This window comes from Siphateles boraxobius, unplaced genomic scaffold (assembly GCF_051911475.1).
Source record: "Siphateles boraxobius isolate OS27281-9 unplaced genomic scaffold, OSU_SipBor_1 8, whole genome shotgun sequence".
NCBI lineage: Eukaryota > Metazoa > Chordata > Actinopteri > Cypriniformes > Leuciscidae > Siphateles > Siphateles boraxobius.
The window spans coordinates 7099152-7125069 of NW_027509208.1; the positions used below are offsets into that span (position 1 = coordinate 7099152).

The following is a 25918-nucleotide window of genomic DNA, read 5'->3' on the forward strand; positions in this document are numbered from 1 at the left end:
AAGTGTGACTTATGTTTGCCTAACCTAAATATGGAGGAATGTGTAAATGGATGTATGGCCTCCTAAAGAATTCCAGTGAAGTAAATGATCTCAAGAGTCATTAACAAGGGTCATCAGAGCATTGGGACTTACGGTCAGTGAAACCTTTCTGGCGAAAATAATGCGTTCATTGAAAAATACTCTTTTCTAATGAACTTTAGTATTCTCCATTTGCTGCAGACAAAACCCACTGCATCCTTGGTTGCAATTGTACATACTGTACAAAAGCGAAGCTCAAACATGCCGTCTTTCATAGAATGCAGATGGTAAGCAGAGAACACAGTGGGCTGGGATTATTCACTGAGACGAATGCCTATTTTGGATTAAATCTTCAGGAAGACCCCTCATGGACAGACACAATGCTCCAGCTGTGCTCTCGCTCTCAAAGGGTGGGACCACTTTTTTCATCAAAATGTCTTTAATAAGGCTGATGAAAGCTTGGCTGCCCCAAGAATCAACATGTTGAAGGATACATGCCTTTGGGGGGAAAATGCTATGCATGGCGGAGACCTGAGTATATTCACCACAACTCATTTGTCTGTTGTTGTGTAGACGACGCTCATCGTCCAAAAAACAACAGTTTGATCTAAACCTGTCGTGACAGCACATGTGTTTAAAACAAATTCTCACGCATTATTCATTACACCCCTTCCCTCAACTCATCGTTTCCTCTCAGACACAGCAGGAAGGATAAAAGAAAAAGATAGTTTGACAGGGGAAAACCGCAAGTGAGACAACACTACTCAGCATGGGGGTGTTATTCCTCAGAATCTTTTATCTTATTTATGCTCGGCAGATGTTCAGAAAGTGAGTTTTATGGGTGAGTTTACTTCATCCTCCATGAGTCTCATGCACATGCACATTTTTATGCATAAAAGTGGTCGAGAGCGCCCAAAAGTTCAAAAGGAAATGCTAAACTTCGTACAAATGTATAAAGAGAAAAAATCTAGTAGCAGCCAATTGCTGTGAGGTTCAGGTTGTCTGTCATGTGCACTTTAAAATCTGCCAAGCAAGCTGGAGTTTCTGATGAATTTGGTGCATAAATCATATAATAACCATACTACCATATTTCAACATTCCATATTGCAACAGATTATCGTATTATCTGTAATCTAAAAAAAAATTCACACTTTTATAAATCAATTGGCCTTTTCTATTCCATATTTTATTAATTGATGTAACAATTAAAAATTAAAAGCTATAGCAATTTCACTTCATTTTCACAGCTACCAGTATCCTTATCTAATGACCTTGCCTTGGTCTCCCGGGTGTCTCTGTTCTGTCAGGTATCTCACAGTGTTAGATCTTCAAGTCATAGTAACCCTTAGCAATGACATAAATACTCCCACGGTTTGCTGATAAATAAAACAACTTTCTTCCATTACATATAGTGTGCAGCTAGAAAACGATGAAACGCCTAAATATTGACAGAGCAACGATATCAGAGAACAAAGGTCGTCTTAATCAAAAGCTGTAGAGTCTAAAAATGCTGTTGATATTATGATGGTGAGTAATATATCACAGAAAAATACCTCTCTGGGAAGTCAAATCTTGCAGTATTAATTTTTAAAGCTAAAGACATATGCAAAATTTTTAAACATTATCAGTGCCTATACTTTAGTTGTATGTTACTGGAATATGTTTGCCATGCTTTATTGCCTCACAAGAGGCCATTAAGTATACTTACGAAATGTACTTACAAGCATTAGGAAAAATGTCCCATTCATGTCACTAAAATACCCCATTTTTTGTAACTTCTTTACTGTAAGTGTGATTTTTAGAAGCGATGTGACCGTGAAAGGATACCAAATTTGTCACATGTGTCTGCAAATATATTTAATCACTCAGAAACAAATGCTAAGAAAATGTAATTTTAAAAAAACATGCACATTTTTTCAAAAATATAATTATCAGAGGGCATGGATTCTGTGCACTTACTCATCAAGTACACAAACATGTTTAATGAATTAATAGCTATAACACAGCAACATGTCTTGGAAAAAAAGAATACAAGTGTGTACCTGTGTAAATTATATCCGTGTACGATTACCAAGAACAAGGTTGACGCCCCTTTACGCCTAGTCTGTGCCTAACAGGAGGGAGATTTCTTGCTAATTGCGTGTTTGTTGATTCTCAGTGACTGGCTCTTGGGATGTCAAACACGTCTGGGCCGGTTCTTCCCAAAAACAGTTTGCTGGACACAATTCTGAGTAGGTATGAACCCAGGGGCAATTGAAGAAGTGACACTAGAGCACCATCCCACTGAGATGACTAGCTTCCAAACTACCACTTTTGAAACGTCCCATCGGCTGAGTCAAGCAGGATAAATAAAAGTTCTGCCTGCTGCTCTGAGCTTGGAATGACTCAGTGTGTGTAAATGTCTTCTAGGATATTTTCCTATAGTATGCAACAATGCCAGGAATGTGGGCATGGCAGGTTAACTTCCAATATCCCCAAATATGGGTGGTGCAGTCATGTTTATTAAAGTTGGTTCTTTGGGATTGGAGTGTTTGTGTATGTGTAGGTGGAATGTTCATTTGTATATATCGAGAGGAATTGGCTTAACATTCCTTGTCGATGCATGTTAAAGTCACCATGAAACCATAATTGGCTATTCTTGATTTAATTATGCAACATTGCAGTAACTATTATAAATTATGTATCTGTGCGCATCATTTTTTTTTAAATTCAATCTTTATTCAAATTACTTGGAGCTGTCTTCTCTGATGACATTTCCAGCGCGCGGGCGGGACAACTTGTCACTCACATGACATCACAGCAATAGCAAACCAAATGATCCAATGAATTCCCGATAGAAAAAATCAAGTCCTACATTTTTTTGTTGATGTTGTTCAAGAAGCTGTTTCACTCACAATCATATCAGAACATTCGTGTCATGACGACTTAAAAAAAAAAACATCATCATAAATGTAGATCATTTGTTTTCGCATTCTCATCCCAAGGCGTCATTTTATTCACACTTTTGACCATGCTTCCAAATCCGACGCGCATGGCACCCTTTAGCGTCAGGTAGATGACGCTTATCCTCGCGCGTCATCTAACGCCTTTAGCGTCACTTAGATGACGCTTCCGTTTTTAGCGTCAGTTACATGACGCTTCCGTAATGGGTAGGTTTAGGTCTGGGGTAGGGTTAGCGTCTCATATTGACGCTAAAGGGTGCCTTGTGCGTCGGATGTTGAAGCATGGTCAACAGCGTCAGTTAGATGACGCCTTGGGATGAGAATGGGCTGTAATAGACACTGGAGTGAACCAATATTTTAGTAAACCAGCTCATATACAGTTCAGCAACATATTTCTTTTGCTTGTGTTCTGATCTACACATAATAAAAGGGAAACACATGAGTTTTTATGATATTTATTTTGAATAAATAAATAAATTAAATTAAATCGAGCCATGCTGCAGAGATCCTTTTAGTTTACACTTAATTTACAATAGTTAAATTAATTAAAAAGACATACAAATTATTTTTTATTATAAATTGTATAAAGTTATTATACTTATTTATTATAAAATTAAATTAAATTTTGTATTACTAAATGCATTGTAATTATTACATTTATTTAAATTATTAAATTACTGGATTAATTCAAATAAAGAAGTATAAAATGATATATTAACAGATATATCAAATCAGATTGAGGTTGATAAAAGGTTATTAGGAAACGGTGTATGCTTCTGTCTGGTTTGATGGAGTCAAGTGAGGGCTGTCTATGTCTGCAAAAACATCACTGATGAAGTGTGTCTGGTTTGGTAGAGATAAGATCATGGACAACGGTAGCAGAATGGTCAAAGCTCTTAATGATGACGGCATGTGGTCTCCTGCCACCTGGGTCAACAAGGTTGTGCTTCTGTGTAAAATACACAGATGTTTCCACTTCTCTGGGAAAGTTAATACTGTGATAAGCAGAAGAGAATTAATCAGTTTGCCAGAGAGCAATGATGTCATGTCCATTTTTAAGTTACACAAGTAAGGAACGCTCTGAGCGAGACCTCATTTTAACTACATCCTGAGAACAGACCACAACACCACTGAGGTAACTAAACTTCCGGTTATGAAATTAACACGATGATACTATTTGATACAAATGATGATACTAATTCTAAAATTTAAAAAAAGGTGCTCAAGCAACTGTAGAGGAGGTTCAAAGAGTAACACTCACTCTACAAACATAAACTTGACTTTATTTCTTTAAAACAATGATGACAATCAAAGTTTATGTTTGCCAAGTAAGTGTTGCAATTTTCTAGAGTTATGAATTTATGTTTAACAATATTTGCCTCAGTAAATGTCTTCATGTTATTGTGCTTATATGCAAATCGGAGGTGCAAATCGGGCTACCGGGCACTAACAATCACAACTTTTATGTCACAAAGGGTTCCCTTCAGACTGGCCAAATATGGTGTGAATCTTCAGAAGTGGAATGAAGTGGCGTGCTCTCAGGCAACCACCGCAAAATTATTCAGAACATAGTGTGTTTCTTTTTTACCGCTAACTAGACTCAGGAATGCAAATTACATTGTGCATGGAAACACATTAATAGAAAGCTGGCACACCATGACCTTCTGCTAGAGAGATGATGGAGCAGACGCTGAAAACATTCTCTGACACTGAAAGATATTTAACAACTCGCATAATATGGGGACCTGTGGAAACAAATCTCCTTTCATCTGTGAGATCTGCTGGCCATGATCCTGGCACGCTCACCGAGTGTCTCTGGTCTAATGGCTTTACTCTGATTTTGTACAGGTAAAGTGTGGATTACTGGAACAGCTGCACAGGTGGTCACAGTCTGTCCTAATCCTACATCTGAAACGGTCCAGCTGTTTTGTTCTGATTCAAGACCGGTTTAAGGATGAATTACTACATTCAAGCTCAAAATACTCATACAAAATAGTCTGTGACAAAATATGCAGACCAAATCTGCCTCTTTAGTTACTTAATGATCCTGTGTGGCCTGTGACCTCGGGTTAGAGATAAATTCATATGAACATGCCATTCTGCTGATTCAGTGCTCTTCAATACAGCTTTTCCTGCACATAACTTGCTGAGAGACATAAACAAGATGCTTAAGTGTCTCTGAATCAACACTCTGAAGCTTTGGCTGGTCTCAGACAAAAGTTGTTTTGGTTCAGTATGGGAAGGTATTCCAGTTCATTAGGAAGATGACAGCGGGGTTTGACACTGCTCATCCTGAAAAATAATAAAATCATTCTGTTCAATACTGTAAAAAAAAAGGACATGATCAATAAGTCATGACAACATATGTTTTTACATTACTTCAACTCATCAAAGCCATTTAAACTATATTTTTTTAAGTTATACGATTCAACTAATTTTTTTAAAGTCAGTATTATGTAATTTAAATTGAAATTACTTACAGTCAAGTTGATTGTACTTACAAATTTTAGGCAGCAAGTTGCAAGTTGTGGTAAAATTTTATTACCATAAAAGGCACAGTATATATATATACAGGCTATATAAGACCAAAACAACAGAATCATCTCTCAAGACATCAAAATATATAAAATGATATATATATATATATATATATATATATATAATTTTTTTTTTTTTACAATGATTTTGTTGTTTATTGGTTTATACTTCTGAATTCTCTGGTTACCAAATTTAGAGAAGAAAACATGCTTTATTTATGCACATAGAACTCATAGTTTATTCTGTAGGGAATAAGCTACTCAAAACATTAGGTAACCCCCTCACACAGCCCACTTAACAAAAATGATCTGAGTTTTTGTGCATGTAAGTGTCCAAACAAGCTTACAAATAAAGCCCATGGCACTTTCTGCAAAGAGGCAAAAAAGGTTGGTGAAATGGAGGTTGAGCAAGGTTGTTTTTAAATCTGGAGGAACTGCGATGAGTAATAACAGGACTGAAATCACCTGCCCCTCCTGTATTTATAGGGCAGTGAGTAGATAATTGCTCAGTCTGATGGGTCATATTTCACGCACTTATCTCCTGAACCTGTGCATGCCATGACAGCTCAGACATCATCTAGACATCTGATGATTATTGCTTTACAAGTAAGCTTAAAAAGAATCCAGAAAATATGCATAAACACGAAAATGTGATCGTTCAGGAAGGATTCTTCAAGTCATTTCTTTATTTATGAAGCTTTACACCAAATGTAAGCAGCTGCCCCATAACTAGAATATTTTCTCCTTCACCTTAGCAAACGGTCCACTGAAGTTACACACATGAAGCTTGTGTGCGTCATTGGGGGAAAAGTATAGTTTCCATGACAGTGCTTTGGAAGCCATTTAGCTGAGTTATGTTGCAGACGCTCAGACTGACAGCATCTCTTGAGTCCGGCTGCCGTATCTGTGTGCACAATAGACCTGCATGGCCACGGGGCACAGAGAGTAAATACAAAGCAATGATGGACCTTATAGCTGACTGATGCATAACCTCTTGTATCATCAGTTACATCTGTCCAGAGAGGTCTCTGAGGTGAGGTTTATTATCACCTCCAAACAATACAGCTAGCACCCCTGTCTGACGTCTCCCAGGATCAGCCAGATTAAACTTTCACTAACTTCTACAGCTGCTCACAAATGAGACATTCATCACTGTGAAAAGCAAAAATGCTCATTCAGTTGAAGAAGTGTCTTCATTCCTGTTATGTTTCACTGAAAAATCAACAACTGCCAAGGTGGGCGTCAGGTCTTAGAAGTCTGCAAATCCTTAGGAATGGGAAATGGATGGCTGATCCCTTTTAATCATCTCAACGCATGCAGCTAGTCAAAGATGCGGAACCTTGAGCAGAAAAACATTACAGCTCCGTATCTCTCACCTTAAAATGTGTGTTCGAATATTTTACGCTTCAGTATATGGATAGATTTTCATACACATAAGTTAGACATAACAACGGTCATGCTAGTCGCCATATGGGGACTACAAGGACTGAAAAGTCCAAGTGTAGCAGTGTTTTTTTTATGCTGGTTTCATAAATAAGACTTTTAAAGTGTCTTAAGTTATAATTATTTGTATGACTTATATCAACCAAACGTCACATTCTTGTAATATCTTTGGGTAGACAAGTGCACATGATTAAATCACTAAATATATTCGAAGAGTCGACTATACAGATGTGGATTTTAACTGAAATTCTCACCTGATTTTTCATAAATGTATGGCAAGTTGGCTCTATTTTACTATAGCAAGTTGTCAGATGTGTTTTAAATAATATAAATTTATACAAATGTACAATTATTAAAAAAAAAATTATACAAATTAATTATTAAACATTTATTAATTACAATATTGATTTGCCGGAAGTTGCAATTGTCTTTTCCGCCCTTTTATGACATTTATCTGAGTCAAACAGCTTCTCAAATAAGAAAAAATGTAGCAAACGACTTCCAATTTTGTCTATTGGAAATTGATTGGACCATTGAGGTTTGCTCTAATAATTCTCTGGTGATTCCTGAATCCTCTGAGATTTTCCTATGGGGTTTTAGAATGTTTTTTTTTTTTAATTTATGTGTAAGTTGAAAATGATTTGACATTTTGTTCTACAGCGTAATTTACACCCTTTGCGAAAAGGCAAATCTTGAAGCATTTTTGAAAATGTATGTTTTTAATAAATAACTAAGGCAGTTTGGGGTGTAAGTGTGTGCAGTGTATGATGTACTGTAGAACAAAACGCAAAAGTATCGTCAAGTTATGTTTACCGGGTTTATTTTACACATAAATTGAAAAACCTCATTCTAAAACCACATAGGAAAATCTTGAAGGTACCAACATCAAATTAAGTCTTCCAGGTTCTGATGTCATACCTGCACAGATCTATTGCTGTGATGTCATGTGAGTGACATGTTGGCCCGGTAAAGACATCATCAGTGAAGGGAAGTAAAAGCAAGAGGGAGGGGAAGTTATTTTGATTAAAGAGGGTGCACATAAATTATTTATTTTTAAAATATGTCCACGGATAAATATTTTATAATAATACAATTTTCCATAAAAATAAGAATTGTCCATTTTAATGTCATTGTGACTTTAAGGTTACGTTTTTAACTATTTGTAAATTGTGTTTTATAATTGTTTCAAGTGTTTTTGCAAATAAGTCAATAGGCTACTTCATGGCAGCTTAACAACGTCCAACATATAGCCTAATGTGACAAAATACCCGTTATTAACTGATTTTATGGATTTAAGTGGCTTTAACCTAAAACCAACAGCAACATTTATAAAAATCAACATGGCACCCATTTGAGGAGAACCAAGTGCTCAAACAAACACAGAACGGCCTCTAGCGTAAACACAAATTACTGCAGCCTTTTCTTCACGAGCATCCTATCAGATGCTGCGATTGGTACCGAACACTCAGATAAAGCGTTATAAGAAAGTTGTAAGAAACACTTTATTGAAAATAAAGTAGCCACTTGAAAATGAAAACGTAGCTTTGGTCATTCATGGCTTGAAATAAAATACAATATGTAGGGTACACAAGGGCAGGGAAGAGCCTTCTTCAGTGCCTTTATGAAATAACAGGAATTATTGAATGACTTTGCAAGAAACCGAACGTCGATACAAAATAATCAGTAGGCTACCGCCGCAAATAAAAAGGCACTAAACGGAAGCAGCGGTCATGAAAATCATACTATGTAGCCTATGTTTATGGAATGTGTTCGTTGGAATGTGGTGCGTTTTTCCCCTCGTGTATAACTCAGACAAACTCTCTGTGAGGTAACGCAAGCTCGTCCCTTTTTCCTTCCAGCATCTGATTGGAGGAGACGCGTGCACTGGAATGTCATGAAACTATTTAAATAGCACTTTGTTCTCTTTAGTGATAGTTAGATTGACCACTGTAACTACAGCAAAGTAACACTGAGTGCTGTAGATCGCGACTTAAGAGGAAAATCATTATTTTGAAACGACATTTGATTGACGAATCTTAGGAATTATATCACTTTTCCCTGGATTTGCTGATGTTTTAAACGCGTTAAAGGTGCGTTTTCCTATTCTTTATTCATTGATCAACCTGTTAAGGTTACGTTTTGCTGAATTTTCTATAACTTATACCTTTATGATTCCAGATTGGTAAAAGAATAATAAGTGACAAAATGAAGTCAAGTGCAATCTTTTTGCTACTGATGCTTTGGAACTGCGAGAGCGCGAGAGTCGCAGGTGAGCGAACTAGACCAACTGATGTAGTTTGGCGTTTGTGCGTGCTGCTGTGGTTTATAGTATAACTAGCTGTTACATATTAAAAGAATAATTGACAGCCACTTGTTAATTATCGCAAAATAAACTCAAACGAGGTCAATGGGTTTTATGAATGGGTTTATTTTGGCTTTCTATTGGCTACTTTTTGGCTTTCTATACATCATCCCACTTATTTTAAGGCTATGCTACTATCAAAAAAAATATTATAATAAAATACTGATTCATCTTAATTTTTTTATATAAAGGAACCCGCTTATGAGCGGTCAGTTGAATTAATTCAGAAATTCTTGACCGCTGAATTGACCAATCAGAATCAGGCATCCCAAAGTGCCGTGTAATAAATTCAAAAATATACGTTACAGTTTAGTACATTATAATGAGATTTTGTTCACTTTTGAATTCCTGGTAGAAAGTCGAGACGACAACAGTGTTTACGATCTGTTTGAGCTCGTCCAAGTGCCGAGGAAAAACCACGGGGTCACCCTGGTGAAAGGCGACGACCCGTACAGCCCCGCCTACAAGATCCTGAACCCCGACCTGATTCCCCCGGTTCCCGAGAGCGCCTTCAGGGACCTAATCGATTCCATTCATGCCGAGAGAGGATTTCTACTCCTGGTCAATTTCAAACAGTTCAAGCACACACGGGGAAGCCTTCTGACCGTGGAGAAGAATGACGGCTCCGGACCCGTTTTCGAAATCGTTTCCAACGGGAAAGCCAACACTCTGGACATTGTGTTTTCCACTGAAAACAAGCAACAGGTCGTGTCCATCGAGGAAGCGGATTTGGCGGTGGGACACTGGAAAAACATCACTCTTTTCGTGCAGGAGGACAGGGTTCAGTTCTACGTGGGATGTGAAGAGGTTAACAATGCGGAGCTCGATGCTTCGATCCAGTCGATCCTCACTCAGGAGACCCCAGGTGTGGCGAGCTTGAGGGTCGGCAAGGGCGCAGTAAAGGACAGGTTTATGGTGAGTGGACAGTTATATGAATCTTGTTGCATGGTAAATGCAGCGAGAAGTATTAATAACTTATGGATTTTTTAGGGGGTGTTGCAAAACGTGCGCTTTGTGTTCGGAACCACACTGGATGCGATTCTGAGGAATAAAGGATGCCAAAACTGTAAGTGTAATTCCGAAAACATGCATGTGAATCAAGAAGAAAAGATGATAAATTAAATCTTTGTGCCCATGTTTATTAGTTTTCTTAAATATGAATAATATTTAAACAAATTAAAATTTTCACTTAAAAAAAATAGGCCAAATGACACAGGTCGACAATTATTGAGACAGAAAATGATAGAAAATAGATCTGGGCAAATAAATGAAGAAGTGCATCACGTCAACATTCCACTTGCATTACATTTTGTGCCAGTGAATGAGCAATAGTAATTCTAGATAAAAACTTAAAGCTGCCACCATTCACTTTCATTAGCTTTTCATTAAACTTTTGCATTAGCTCAATAATTTTTATAATAAACTTTAATCCACCTGAATGCCCTTTCCTCTTGCAGCAATTATGACTGATATCATCACCCTTGACAATCCCATAAATGGATCCAGACCTGCAATCAGGACTGATTACACTGGCCACAAAACAAAAGGTAATCCTTGGTTTTCAGTAATCCATACAAATAAAACGTACAAAATATACATGTAGGATGAGAACGTGAATGCAATTTTAAACTCTGCAAACTGCATATTTCTCCTATGTAGATCTACAGATGATTTGTGGCTTCTCTTGTGAGAAACTGGCTGGCATGTTCAAGGAACTTAAAGGTCTTGGTGTGGTGGTGCAAGAACTGTCCAAAGAACTCCGCAAAGTGGTGAGAAGAAAAGTTGCTCCATTTAAATGTATTAAACTATATATTGAACTTGTGTAGTGGACATGCTGTAGATTAACACACTCCACATAATCAAACCCCAATGTTTGTTTGGTTTTCCAGATGGACGAGAAAAACGTGCTCATGAATCACATTGGCATTCATACTGGTGTCTGTCTTCACAATGGAATTGTTCACAAAAACAAGGAGGAATGGACGGTGGACGATTGCACAGAGTGCACTTGCCAGGTAAGAACTCAAGACATGTTAGACTCTCATAGCCTGCCTGCTCTGTCATTGAAGCACTAATTAGTGTGTAAGCGAGATTAGAGCAATGTCACTGTAGGAGCTATGATACACAGTACTGGTCTTAGTCTTCTCCATTATGGCAGACTTAAGCTGGGTGTACCCATTTCCCTAAACTGCCTAGCCTCTAATTAAAAGTGGGACATGGATCTAACTAAAGGTATACAGTCAACTGAACAAAACCTTAAAGAACTAAAAGTAAAATTATTTGAGTTAAAATATTTTCATGCCTTCAGCCTAGTTTTTCTGCAGTGCCACATCATATCAACACTGAGGAATATTTACATGCCTAATTACACAGACATAAACACAACCACATTATCCACTTTACTTAAATCAAAATTATAATGTTGAATGTGGTGTTGCACTACAGCCAGAGACTATGGTTTTTAATGTCATATGCACTAGTTGTGGCTGATCCTTTAACAAATGATTAATGAAAGTCATTTTGTCAACCGCAGAAGTCTGCAACGGTGTGCCGCAAGATTTCGTGTCCCCTAATCCCGTGTGCAAACGCCACGGTGCCTGATGGGGAATGCTGCCCTCGTTGTGGAACCCGTAAGTTCAACTGAGATGCTTCATAACAAATTTTAGACACTTGTAATTGAAATCATTTTAATAATATACTTTATATGTTGGTTATATATACACTACTGTTCATCTGTTGATTGAATTAAAAAAATTCTATTTAAAATAAAATAAAATAAATCAAAGTTTCCACAAAAATATTTAGCAGGACAACTGTTTTCAATATTAAAATAATAATAAAAGTTTCTTAATCACCAAGTCGGGATGTTTGATGATTTCTGCTAATCATGTGACTACTGCTGAAAATTCTGCTTAGCCATCACAGGAGTGAATTACATTTTAAAATATATTAAATTAGAAAACAGTTATTTTAATATTGTAATAATACTTCACAATATTACTCTTTTTACTGTATTTTTGTTCAAATAAATGCAGCTTTCGAGAGCAAGAGATTCATCCATAGGCTAAAAGCCATGTTCACAAACTGTAAATGTACAAGCGGGAAAAAAAACTTTAGTGTAAACTTAAACATATTGTAAAAAGAGCAACATTTTGACTTTTAAAAGCTTTTGTATTGAAAGAGCTGTTGCTACCCAAACATCCGCAGTCATTGTTGCGTCACACAATAGACTTCAACTGAAGTTTAACTAATGAATGGAACACTAGAGCTTTGTGCATCACTGAATCGCTAAATGGCCATAATTGTCTAAATTGGTTAAAGAGAGGTGGAAAATTGGTGCTGTTTGGCAGAGACTCAAAAAAGAAACCGCATTCTCCTCACGTCTTGAGGCCTTGCCATGCATAGCAAGAATTTACATTAATATCAGCCTTAATTGTTTGAACTTATGGCATAATCAAGGGTGTTTGCAAATACCATTTCCACATTTGGAGAAGGACTCAAAGGTGTCCCTGTGCATTAAGTACACTGACATTTCCCCAGCATTCCAACTGCTTAGTTCATGCCAGGGTTCCCTGGAGTGCTCTGTCTCAAGCTGCCCAGGCTAAATTGAGTCCATTAAGGCCCAGTATTAAAAGCTTTTCTCCATTTTGCTGCTTTAGAAAGAAGGAATAGCTCTGCTATTGTCTTGTTTTGCTGTCTCGACAGCGAGCGACTCCGCTGAGGATGGCTGGTCCCCCTGGTCTGAATGGACCCATTGTTCTGTGTCTTGTGGAAGGGGCATTCAGCAGCGCGGCCGCTCTTGCGACCGCATCAATAACAACTGCGAGGGCACGTCAGTGCAGACGAGAGACTGCTACCTCCAGGAGTGTGACAAGCGCTGTGAGTGGTGTCCAACGACAATAAGTGTCTACAGTTTTTCCTCAAAGTCGAGGGGAAAAGTAACAATTTGCATCGTTCATTTTCAACAGTTAAGCAAGATGGCAGCTGGAGTCACTGGTCACCCTGGTCCTCCTGCTCGGTCACCTGTGGTGCTGGCGTTATCACTCGCATTCGTCTCTGTAACTCTCCAACACCTCAAATGGAAGGCAAAGATTGCCAGGGTGAAGGTCGGCAAACTGAGAGGTGTGAGAAATCACCATGTCCGAGTAAGTGAACACCACGTGTAGTGTTTTAAAAATTTTTAAATTGAAAGATCTAATTTTTTTATTGTATATTTTTTCATAGTCAATGGAGGCTGGGGACCATGGTCACCCTGGGACACTTGCTCCGCTACCTGTGGCGGTGGCGTCCAAAATCGTAAGCGTCTTTGCAATAATCCAGTGCCCAAGTATGACGGCAAAGACTGCGTGGGAGATGCAAAAGCCAGCCAGCTTTGCAACAAACAAGCCTGTCCAATTGGTGAGTTATAGTGTCACTCAACCCTTCAGATGATGCTAGTCTGTGTTTCCAAGTTAAATCAATCACTTATGTGCATTTCCACAGATGGATGTCTTTCAAGTCCATGCTTTGAAGGAGCCCAGTGTACAAGCTTCCCAGATGGCTCCTGGAAATGTGGAAAATGCCCCACAGGATACACTGGCAATGGAATCAATTGCAAGGATATCAATGAGGTGCAATCAAAAAGTCAAATCAGTTGTCACTTTTAGATTACATTTAAAAGTGTTAAAAAATGATTAGGCCTGGTTTCACAAACAGGGCTTAGATTAACCAGGACTAGGGCCTAGTTCAATTAGGATATTTAAGTAGCTTTTATAAATGTGCATTAGAAAAAAAAAACATTACATGTGTGCATCTTGAGATAAAACAATGGCAGTTACATACTTTAAGATATGTCAGTGCAAGTTCAGTAACTTTCAGTTAACACAGTTAATTTTTCAGTTGAAACAGGCCTTGCATTGGTTAAAAGTAATAGAAATGTAAAAATAGAAGAAATCAGCATGCAATGTTAAATGTCAAATATCATCCGATATGTATATCCAAAATCAATCAAAGCCAATAATTTGAATTAAAAAAATTATAATAATTAATATATCATGTATCCCTACTTTTTTCTAAAATTCTATTCTTTTATACATATGCTCTTATGACTAAAATGCATTTGGATGCGTAAATCTCATTGTTCCTTTTCTCTTCATTACAGTGTGAGGATGTCCCTGATGCCTGCTTTGAATTTAATGGAGTCCATAGGTGTGAGAACACAGTGCCGGGCTACCACTGCCTGCCATGCCCCACTCGCTACACCGGACCACAGCCGTTTGGTCGAGGAGTGGAGGACGCTGCTGCCAAGAAACAGGTAAATGAAAGAACACAGATAGATTACAGATTACCAGCATGCACCTGCTCATGAACTGATGCACGCTGACTGATTTATCTTTGCTGCAGGTGTGCACCCCTCGTAATCCCTGCCTCGATGGAAGCCACGACTGCAATAAGAACGCTCGCTGCAACTACCTGGGCCATTTCTCAGACCCTATGTACCGCTGTGAGTGCAAACCTGGCTATGCTGGAAATGGACACATTTGTGGAGAGGACACTGATCTTGATGGCTGGCCTAATGCTGATCTTGTGTGTGTCGAGAACGCAACCTATCACTGCAAAAAGGTTGGCATATAATGACTTCAGTTGTTATTAAAAAATACAAATAACATCATTGTGGCTATTTTTAATTTTCATACTATATTCTTTTTGAAGGACAACTGCCCCAATCTTCCCAACTCTGGGCAAGAGGACTACGACAAGGATGGAATTGGTGATGCTTGTGATAATGATGATGACGACGATGGCATTCCTGATGACAGGGTAAAAAATATAGTTGCAATACTGTCCACTGTATATATTCCACAGATGCTCAATCTAGTCAAGTGAATACTTCTTCATTTTGCACAGTGCATGAATGAAGAGAAAAAGTTTAAAGCCGTTTGAAATTCAGGCTGAGGTGTGGAAAAAAAGTGCTGTGTAAAGTAAACTCAGTTTCTTTTGGAGACAAACCTCAAATTCCACCAAAGAAGTACCTTTCTGAAAGACCTGCAGTGTATCTTGCTAATCCAATATTATCCTTGGTCCAAATCCTAAAATAAGGCTCGCTTTTATCGTTGCGCTCCTCTAAATAGACCTACACAGCCGCAGCCAAATTACAAGCCTAACATCTAAAAGTAATAACATTCGTGTGAGAGGGCCCTGTGAAGAGTTGCTTTGCCATATTTCTCCATCTGAACTGTGGTCTCTTTTAAAATAGGACAACTGCCCACTCATCTTCAACCCAAGACAGTACGACTATGATCGCGATGACGTGGGAGACCGCTGCGATAACTGTCCGTACAACAGTAACCCAGACCAAACTGACACTGACAACAATGGTGAAGGTGACGCCTGTGCTGTGGACATTGATGGAGATGGTACAAAATTGCTCTTTATTTATCCATACTTGGGCCATTCCTTGACAAACCTGTCAAGAAAATATTCATAATTCACTCCATAACCAAGAAATAAACGAAATAAAGTGCTTTTTTTTCTTTATCACATTGTCAAGACTCTTTAGCATATTTTACCCCAGATTATCAATATCATAATAAATCCTGATTTTGTAAAGTGAAATATGACCTGGATATTTTCTTGACAGGTTTAATGAGAATCCTCTTTTGTTTAGAGATAAATGTCATTCAGTCTCCACCATAATATCATTCTTTTTGACAGGTATTTTGAATGAGAATGATAACTGCCCATATCTATACAATGTCGACCAGAAGGACACTGATCTCGATGGAGTTGGTGACCAATGTGACAACTGCCCTCTGGAACACAACCCAGATCAGGTATATATATATGTATGTGAGAACGGGTGGGTGAATATAGCAGGTGTTTTCAAACCATTATATAATCCACAGAGATCTATGTGCAGTTCAGTTCAGCTGCTAAAAAAATACCCAGAGGGTAGTCTCAGTCTTTACTAAGCTATGTATGGGAGGAGTAAATCCTCTTCTCCTTGAAGCCAAAGCCACACAATAAAGCAATAGGAGGCTTTTCAGGGACACTCACTAGTGTTCAATTAACCCGAAGGATATGTGGAGGTAAAGAATGGTTATTAGTGAGGAGTGAGAGATTTGCCGTTGGGTTTATGCATGCCCTGTCGGCACTCAATCCCTGCGGATCACACCTGTGCCATGGTTAACTGAAGAGAAGGAATGCACCCCTCCTTTCCTCATTAGACTCTGAAATGTGACTGTGGTAGTGCCAAGCGTCAGGAACATGAGATTACTTTTTGAGAAATCCTACACAGATGGGCCAACTAGGACAGAAATTTTTGCCTTTTAGAAAAAGTGGGAATATTTTAATTGAGAAAGCCATAGAAATTCACTTTAGATGCTTACTGATTTTGCGCTCTCACTCCAACAGCTCGACTCTGATTCGGACCGTGTTGGAGACAAATGTGACAGCAACCAGGATATAGATGAGGACGGTCACCAAAACAACCTTGACAACTGCCCGTACATCCCCAATGCGAACCAGGCTGACCACGACAAGGATGGTAAAGGAGATGCCTGTGACTACGATGATGATAATGATGGCATCCCTGATGACAAAGACAACTGCAGATTGGTTTTCAATCCAGATCAACTGGATTCTGATGGTCAGTTTTGCCTCTGAATATTCATAACTATTGCATTTATTAATGTAAAGATTTATACTTTATGAGTTTAACTTCTTCATTTGTAGGCAACGGACGTGGTGATGCCTGTAAAGACGACTTTGACCAGGACAATGTCCTAGATATCTATGATGTGTGTCCTGAGAACTTTGACATTAGTGTAACAGACTTCCGGAAATTCCAGATGGTACCTCTGGATCCCAAGGGCACTTCTCAGATTGACCCCAACTGGGTGGTACGTCACCAAGGAAAAGAACTGGTTCAGACAGTCAACTGCGACCCCGGCATTGCTGTTGGTACGTCTAGTCTTATAGTAAAAACAAAAATACAATAAACAATAAATAGAAAAAACCTTGCACATCTAAAAAAATACTGGCCAGTGTGTAAGATATAAAGTAATATCATAAATAGAGACGAAAAATCCCACAGTATCATAGCTTGCAAAAACGGACAATATTAATGCAACTTTTTGGTCACTATTCATGAACAAAAACTAAAATGAAAACCAACTGAAAACATTTTAATCTACTGAAACAGAAATCAAAAATTAATGTAACTCGCAATTGCGAGAAAAAAAGTCAGAATTCCCTTTGTTATTTTTTATTCTGTGGTGGAAACAAGCTTCCATACATGTACAAAGAGCAAGCAACAACAAATTCTGACCTGTTTTTCTAAATTTTTCAAAGGTTATGATGAATTCAATTCAGTCGACTTCAGTGGAACATTCTTCATCAACACAGAGAGGGATGATGACTATGCCGGCTTTGTCTTCGGATACCAATCCAGCTCTCGCTTCTATGTGGTCATGTGGAAACAGATCACACAGACCTACTGGTCCAGCACACCTACCAAAGCACAGGGTTACTCAGGGCTATCAATCAAAGTGGTTAATTCCACCACAGGGCCAGGCGAGCATCTGAGGAACGCCCTTTGGCACACCGGAGACACTCCAGGACAGGTACATCTCACTGAGGTCACTGTGATGAAATCAGGTTTAAAAGTTGTTATATGAGTACCAACATTTCTGAACTTAATTAATTTTAGGTGCGCACACTGTGGCATGACCCGAAGAACGTGGGATGGAAGGACTTCACTGCTTACAGATGGCACCTGACTCATAGACCAAGAACTGGACATATAAGGTATATTTTAATTTATATCTCCTGAGGATATATTGTTATTGAATTTGTCCTCTGAGGATATTTTGATGTGCTAACAACATTTTCACTACAAATTTCAGAGTGGTCATGTATGAAGGCAAAAAGATCATGGCAGATTCTGGCAGAATTTATGACAAAACATATGCAGGCGGAAGACTGGGTCTCTTTGTCTTCTCACAAGAGATGGTGTACTTCTCAGACCTCAAATACGAATGCAGAGGTGAGTGTCAACACATCGCAAAGGCATCCAAATAAATGCTTACTTTTATTTACAGTATTAACACTTTCTGTCTGTCACTTCATTTTCAGATGTGTAATTGCACAGTCAGGACGTTTATCAAAGAATGCACCTTTCCATATAATTATGTATTCTGGGCAAAGTCCAGGGACAGATTTGACGCTACATGTTCTGCTCTCACACTGGTGGAGTGAGAAAGCAGGTGGTCAATTTTAATGTAATTGTCACTGGTTGGGATAGAAATCAAGTGGCTGCCGATTCAGAATATCTGGACTCCTCCACCATTAGCAGGTAGAGCAGAAGAAAGTCTTCCTTGCTTTGCTTAGTTGGGAAGACTGAGATCTCTCTCTGAAAAACCTCATTCGGCTCTGTGTGGGAAGAGCTCCCAACAGACAGCTATGCACTTCAAAATCTTTATTCTCTCTCTCTCTCTCTCTCTCTCTCTCTCTCTCTCTCTCTCTCTCTCTCTCTCTCTCTCTCTCTCATGTGTTTTCATGCTCTCTTCCTGAAAAGATCTCCAAATTATGGCTACTTAAGAGAGAGCAAAATCCTTTTAAAAATATTACTATTATAATATTCAGTATTTTATCAAAACCTTAAACCGATTTCTTGACTAGGAACAAAGCAATGAGAATGTTTTCAGATATTGAAGCAATCAACAAATTGTTAAAGTTTTTTTTTTTTTTTTTTTTTTTTTTTTTGGCTGACAGTCTAAGCAGGGGATTTTTAAGAGGACCAATCTGTCATTTATTGAATTTTAATTTCTGTTTGTCTATCTAAAAGTTTTGCTTGGCAGAGGCTCATCTTAAGTATAATGTACATTCATAAAGGTCTGGCAGGAGATAACTCATGGTTTAGTGGGCATAGTTTTCTCAGGGCTAGATGGTTATACCATTTTAACAATACACTAGAAATGGCATAATGAAAGGTTGTATGAAGAGCAATTGGACAGGCCCAAGATTGAAGATTCTCCGCTACAGGAAATTATTTAGCCACATACGGATACTAGATTACCAAGTACTCTAGCCTTCTTCTCAAATAAAATGCAAGGTTTTATTTGAGATGCTAATTTCTAAGGGAAAGTTGAGTTTAAGTCTTTTAGACTTCTATATGTAGCACTTACAAAATGCTTTTCGCATTTGGCTAGACTGTGCTGTGATTTTGCTTCAAGAAGCATAAGCGAGGGTCTTGCTAAAGATAAGCCTCGTTAAAAACAACTATTTCAACATTTAAAAGAAAAAACCTTCATAACCAAGGGCCTGTCTAATACTACTCATCCAAGCCTTTCCAGTCAAGAACCATTCATCCATCACTTCCAAAGGAGATGATCTTCTGACCTGTTTGCCTTTTCTGTAAGAGAGAGAGATAAAGGAAAACTTTAATGTACAAATATTACCTCATTGCTGTTTTGTAATTTGATCAAACAAAAGCTTTTAAATACTTTTTCCTTTGCTTAAAGAAAACAAATTGGTTGCCTTATTGCTACTGTAGCACAAGTTGTAAATAGTATATAGAACAAACAGCCAGCCCCACATCCCAATGGAAAATAGAGTAAAACTGGAGACAACTATTTTTTAGGAATACATTTGCCAGTGCTTCAATGTCCTGTACCTTTTTTTTAAGTTGATAAATTATTGCTCTATTTGTTGTCTCTGTTTGTAAGACTGTTTCATATGTGTGTGTAGATAAATGCTATTTAAATAATTTATCATGGAATGCCACCTGAGAAGGAATGCATTTCCATCTGTATAAACAGTTTGCACACTGACGTGAGGATGTTCTGTTCTTCATTGTTTGTATCTTTATTGTGTTGTTATTTTTGTACATTTAGTGATGCTTGACTGTAAACATTTTTACTTAGTTACACAATGCTATTTTTATGTTATAGCAATTATTTTGGTACATACTTCAGAATAATAAACAGTTGATAGACATTGTAAAACAGATGTTTATTGGCTGTGGCTGCTTTTTATTACTGCATGTTTGTGTCTTGTGAGAATTTAGTTTTGCCAAAGTAAGTCTAAATGACTGAAATCTTCTGTGCCTGGCACGAAAGGTCAAAGTGATTATAAAACAAGTTCATTAAGGGCATCTTTGGCCCTAACATGAGCTTGAAAGCAAACTACTAAATGGCTGAAATTCCTTATAAACTCTCAAAATAGATTATGATTATGTAGACCAAGGTCAATGTTAGTTCCAAGTTGAAGGCAGATACAAGTCCACCTTCTTTTTCTAAAGACAGGCATACATGTCTTCAGAAGAAGTGTGGAATGTTGCAGCAGCGCCTCTCCTCAGGGTTAATCTTTTAATTCCTCACTCGCCTGTGGGGAGAGCGTGAACCTCCCTGACCCACTGTGTGGCATTCTGGGTTTACTCAACACAGATCTGGCTGATTTAGTGCTCCTCTGACAGGTGCGGGTCTGTAAACACATTCATATCACACTGGCCAGGGATCAGAGAAGATCTCAGGGTTACGGTGGAGATCCAGAGACAATCTGGGTACAAGATTGCAAAATTGGCCTTTGTATTAGTTGTCCAAAATTCCAACAGCCAAAAACTGTAATAGAGACCTTAAAATGATATGTATATATAATGGAGATGATCTGCTTACTGGCAGGTTTAAGTTTACTTCTAAGTCTGCTTTTTTGGTCGTGTTCCATAACTTTCGTGTTTTCATGGTGGTCAGGCCTCCCATTCATATTTACGACTTAAACGTGCAATAAAAATAAAGTTTTTGCTATATGAATAGAAGCTGTAAATTCAAAATGTCTGAGGTACTGTCTGGTTATATATATAAATCTTGAGGTTGTTTTTTGAGGCGGTAAAAACAGTAATACTGCTCTGTTCAACAGACAGAGTTTTTAGTTCCTATGTTTGAATTATTTTTAAATTCAGTGTGTGTGCTGTCTTGTTACAAAACTAGAGATTTGGGCAGTAATTTAGCCTGGTAAATGTCATGGTTTGTCACCAAAAGTATCGTCTCGGGTTATGACTATAACTCTTGTTCCCTGAGAAGGGAACGAGACACTGCGTCGAGAATCGACTCTTTTGGGACGCTCCCTTAGCGTGCGTCTCTGAAGTATGAATGAAACTATTCCAATCCTGATTGGTGTTGCGTCATGACGTAACATGTGACGGCATAACCGGATGCATAAAAGCGACGCCGACACACACAAACTAGCCTAGCGATGAAGCAAGACGCTCTCAGACCCAGAGGGGCGTGGCAGGACGACGCAGTGTCTCGTTCCCTTCTCATGGAACAAGGGTTATAGTCATAACCCGAGACGTTCCCTTTCGAGGGAACTCAACACTGCGTCGAGAATCAACTCTTTGGGGAACGAATGCCCACTAGGCCACGCACCGAAAACAGGCCTGCCCAGGAGTGAAACTGATTCAGGCACTCAACAGGACGAGAGCACACGTGCGCCAGGCGTACTGGGGAGGTGCAGACTATAGAACCTAATAAAAGTGTGTGGGGTAGCCCAACCGGCTGCCTCACAGATCTCCTGGAGGGGAACTCCCGAGAGGAGGGCCCTAGAGGACGCCATGCCTCTAGTAGAATGAGCCCTTATGGCCAGAAGTGAAGGCAAATTGCGCAACTCATAAGCCAAGGCAATAGCCTGCACAATTCAATTACTAATGGTTTGCTTGGATGCCGGGAGCCCTCTCCTAGGTGACCCGAAACACACTGACAGTTGGTCCGACCTTCTCCAAGAAGAGGACCTCTCGAGATAAATACTCAAAGCTCTGACGGGGCAGAGCAAATTAAGCTTCTCTTCTTCTGCCGACACATGAGGTGGAGGATGGAAAGCCTGAAGGGTCGTAGACCTAGCCGTATTAGCAGGCACTTTAGGCACATAGCCCAGTCTCGGGTGCAAAAAGGCCTTAACCTTGCCAGGGGCAAAATCCAAGAAAGCTGGTGTCACTGCCAGGGCTTGGAGATCTCCCACCCTCTTAAGAGAGGTGATGGCTAAGAGAAAGACCAATTTGTATGTAAGATCTTTAGGCGAAGCCGACTGAAGAGGTTCGAAGGGGGCCAGGGATAACCCTTCCAGAACCACTGCCAGGTCCCAGGCCGGAACCCTGGACCTGGTTGTCGGTCTCATCCTCCAAGTACCACGGAGAAAACGAATGACCAGCTGGTGTCTCCCCAGAGGCCCATCACTTAATGGCGCGTGGAAAGCCGCAATGGCAGCCACGTACACCTTAAGCGTGGAAGGGGAGAGACCCGCAGAGAAACGACCTTGAAGAAACTCCAGAACTGAAGCCACCGGGCAGTTAACTGGGTCTAAATTATGTTCTCTACACCAAGTGACGAAAACATTCCACTTGAGGCCATATAATCTCCTAGTAGACGGAGCCCTAGAGCTAAGTATGGTTTCAACCACCCCGGCTGTTAGACCAGCGTTTAGGTACTGAACCCCCTCAGAGGCCAGGCCCACAGTTTCCACAGCTCTGGGTGAGGGTCGAAGATTGTGCCCTCCACCTGAGACAATAGATCCCTCCTCAGAGGAATCTGCCATGGCTGAGCTATCAGGAGCGAAATTATGTCTGAAAACCATACTCGGGTCGGCCACATTGGGGCAACCAGAAGTAGACTGATGCCCTCCTGACGGACCCCCTCCAGGACTGCCGGAAGCAGAGCGATCTGGGGAAATGCGTACAGGCGAAGCCTCGGCCAGGCCTGTACCATGGCATCCAACCCCAGTGGGGCTGGATGTGAGAGGGAGAACCAAAGTGGGCAGTGGGACGTCTTTCGAGACGCGAATAGATCCACTTCCATGGGCCCAAACCTCTCCCATATCAACTTCACCACATCTGGATGAAGTCTCCATTCCCCGGGCCTCAGCCCCTGCCTCGACAGGATGTCTGCTCCCTGATTCTGAACCACCGGAATATACATAGCTCTGATAGACAGTATTTTCCCTTGGGACCAGAGAATAACCTGATGCGCCAGTCTGCACAGAGGGTGCGATCTGAGTCCCCCTTGTCAGTTCAGATAAGCTACCACTGATTTATTGTCCGATCGTACTAGGACATGGTAACCCTTGATGTCTGGAAGGAAGCTCCTCAGAGCCCTGAACACAGCCAACATCTCTAGACAATTTATGTGCCAAAAATGATGATGGTCCTGATCATCGAAAAAATGACACTGGCCCTTGGGACAGGAACCAAGGTTTCTTCCATATTATTAGAGAATGAAGGCATCTGCGCGTTACTCTGATCATACGAAATGGATTCCCCTTGGGGGAAAACCCCTTGGCTTTCAGCCACCACTGAAGGGGCCTCATGTGTAGAAGGCCCAAAGGTATTATGTTGGATGCCGCTGCCATGAGGCCCAGCAGTCTTTGGAATTGCTTTACAGTAGTGGCCTGCCCTAGCTTTAACTTGCACACCATCGGTTGCACACCACCGGAGACATGCGTGCCTGCATCGTAGTCGAGTTCCACACAACGCCTAGAAACGTTGTGGACTGGGACGGTTCTAACGCACTCTTCTTTGTGTTGAGTCTCAACCCCAATTTGTGATTGTGGCCAAGGACGACATCTCGATGCCGAACTGCCATTTCTCGAGACTGGGCCAGAATGAGCCAGTCGTCGATATAATTCCGTATGCGGATGCCCTGAAGTCTTAGTGGAGGAAGTGCTGCATCCATACATTTGGTGAATGTGCGGGGAGAGAGTGCTAGGTCGAACGGAAAAACCCGATATTGGTAAGCCTCGCCCCCGAAAGCGAACCTCAGGAACCTCCTGTGACATGGAAGGATGGATACGTGAAAATAGGCGTCTTTTAGATCTATCGTGACAAACCAGTCCTCGGATCTGATTTGACTCACGATGACAGGAATAGTGAGCATTTTGAACCTGAGCTTCCTCAGAGACAGGTTCAAAACCCTGAGATCTAGAATTGGCCTCAACCCCCCATCCTTCTTTGGAACTATAAAGTAGCGGCTGTAAAATCCGGACTCCCTGTCTGAATGAGGAACACGTTCTATGGCCTCCTTTAGCAGCAGAGATTGCACTTCTTGTTCCATCACTTGAGCCTGCTCTGGAACCATTGTAGTCTGCACCACCCCAAAAAATGTGGGGGGGCGGTGCCCGAACTGCAGTCTGTACCCTGACTTTATTATATGCAGGACCCATGCAGATATGTTGGGAAGATGATACCATGCCTCTACAAAATCTACTAAGGGAACCAGCCTCTCAAGACTGGCCTCTGGTGTTTTTCGAGCAACCTTCTCGACCCCCTGAAGCGGTTGACCGGCAGGCTGTAGTCGATACGGTTTTCGTGACCATAACTGATGCTCGTTTTTTATTTTTCGAGAAAAACGACTCACAGTGCATTCGCTGGAATATGATGCGGCCCGAAGCGTCACCGACGGCGGGCAACTCACATCGTTTCCTTGAGGGCTCCGCTGTGAGAACAACCTCGGTTGTTCTACAACGGAGGGGACAGCCCTCAGAGGTCCCACCACTCAGGCTAGGACCTCTTTCCTGAAGCCCTCCTAGCCTGAAGGACATCCCTTAAATCGCCCTTCTGGCTGGGGGGCTCCTGCTGGGAGCGTTTCCTCCGTTGCCAAGCTCCTGGAGGAAGGGCTCTATAGGAAACGCTCTCCCTTTGCTCTGCCCGGTGTGAGGAGCTGGTTGATGGCTGGGGCTGATGTTCTTGCCCCACCCTACTCGATTTGGACTTCGATTTTCGGGGGAGGAACTGCTGGAACGCCACAGATTGCTTCTTCGCCTCCTGAAACCTGTCGACGACCGATGTAACGGCGTCGCCGAACAGGCCAGAAGGCGAAAGCGGCGCATCCAGCAAAACAGATTTATCTTTTTCCTTTAAACCTGATAAATTGAGCCACAGATGCCTCTCCGTGGCCACCATAGCTGCCATAGAGTGGCCAATAGCGCGGGCCGTCTCTTTAGTGGCCAGGAGAGACAAATCTGTGGCTTTGCACAAATCCGCAATATCTTCAGGAGTTGGCCCCTCCCCCTCGTCCAAATCTTTCAGGAGGTCGGCCTGGTATGCCTGCAAGATAGCCATAGAGTGCAGACATGAACCAGCCCGACCTGCCGCCATGTAAGCCCTGCCTAATAAAGCAGATGTATCTCTGCAGGGCTTACTAGGCAGCGCCGGGGTTTTAAGGGAAGATGCTGACTCAGGAGATAGATAACCGGCTAGAGCTTCTTCGACTTTAGGCATATTCCCATAACCCATATTCCGTGCCCCCACAACATTGCTATAATCGACAACAGATGGATGGGAGACACGGGAGGAATGCGGTTTATCCCACGATCTCGAGATCTCTTTGTGGAAATCGGGGAAAAACGGCAAACCCCGGCGCTGAGGCTGTGACCTGTGCCGCAGGAAACGCTCGTCTAACTTGCTTACGACTTGCGTTCCCTGCTCATCTTGTGGCCAGCTAATGTTAAGTCTGGCCACGGCACGAGTCACAACCTCCACCAGCTCCTCATAAGCCTGGCCGTGAACTGGCGCGCTCGACTCACGGTCATCCTCGATGCTGATCACCTCTGCCTCCTCGGAAGCAGAGAGCTCAAGCACCGGGACCTGGTCG

The 25918-nt window shown here is 40.7% G+C and overlaps 1 protein-coding gene and 1 long non-coding RNA gene across 4 annotated transcripts in view; one reads left to right on the forward strand and one right to left on the reverse strand.

Annotated features, from left to right (window-relative positions):
- Nucleotides 1–3634: 3634 nt before the first annotated feature.
- Nucleotides 3635–25918, reverse strand: part of LOC143729324 (uncharacterized) — a 50326-nt gene continuing 28042 nt past the window's right edge. For 2 of the 3 annotated variants that reach the window (XR_013199982.1, XR_013199984.1), the window contains one exon: nt 19408–20840. This is a non-coding gene — a long non-coding RNA (uncharacterized LOC143729324). Of the gene's footprint in view, nt 5253–19407; nt 20841–25918 lie in introns of those variants that run through there. The other variant, XR_013199983.1, reaches the window with a different exon arrangement.
- Nucleotides 8869–20291, forward strand: thbs1b (thrombospondin 1b). Its single transcript, XM_077220517.1, has 23 exons — nt 8869–9030; nt 9119–9209; nt 9658–10217; nt 10293–10368; nt 10760–10849; nt 10962–11071; nt 11192–11317; nt 11836–11932; nt 13008–13181; nt 13271–13447; nt 13527–13700; nt 13785–13912; nt 14443–14595; nt 14685–14903; nt 14994–15101; nt 15538–15697; nt 15996–16114; nt 16695–16929; nt 17016–17243; nt 17634–17905; nt 17992–18089; nt 18188–18327; nt 18417–20291. The coding sequence occupies exons 2-23, from the start codon at nt 9146–9148 to the stop codon at nt 18422–18424; spliced, it is 3516 nt and encodes a 1171-aa protein (XP_077076632.1). The 5' UTR covers nt 8869–9030; nt 9119–9145; the 3' UTR covers nt 18425–20291.

Coding starts and splice junctions, on each gene's coding strand:
- thbs1b (XM_077220517.1), top strand. CDS start 9,146: ATGAAGTCAAGTGCAATCTTTTTGCTACTGATGCTTTGGAACTGCGAG. Junction 10,850..10,961: donor CACTGGCCACAAAACAAAAG/GTAATCCTTGGT, acceptor TCTCCTATGTAG/ATCTACAGATGATTTGTGGC. Junction 14,904..14,993: donor CAACCTATCACTGCAAAAAG/GTTGGCATATAA, acceptor TTCTTTTTGAAG/GACAACTGCCCCAATCTTCC.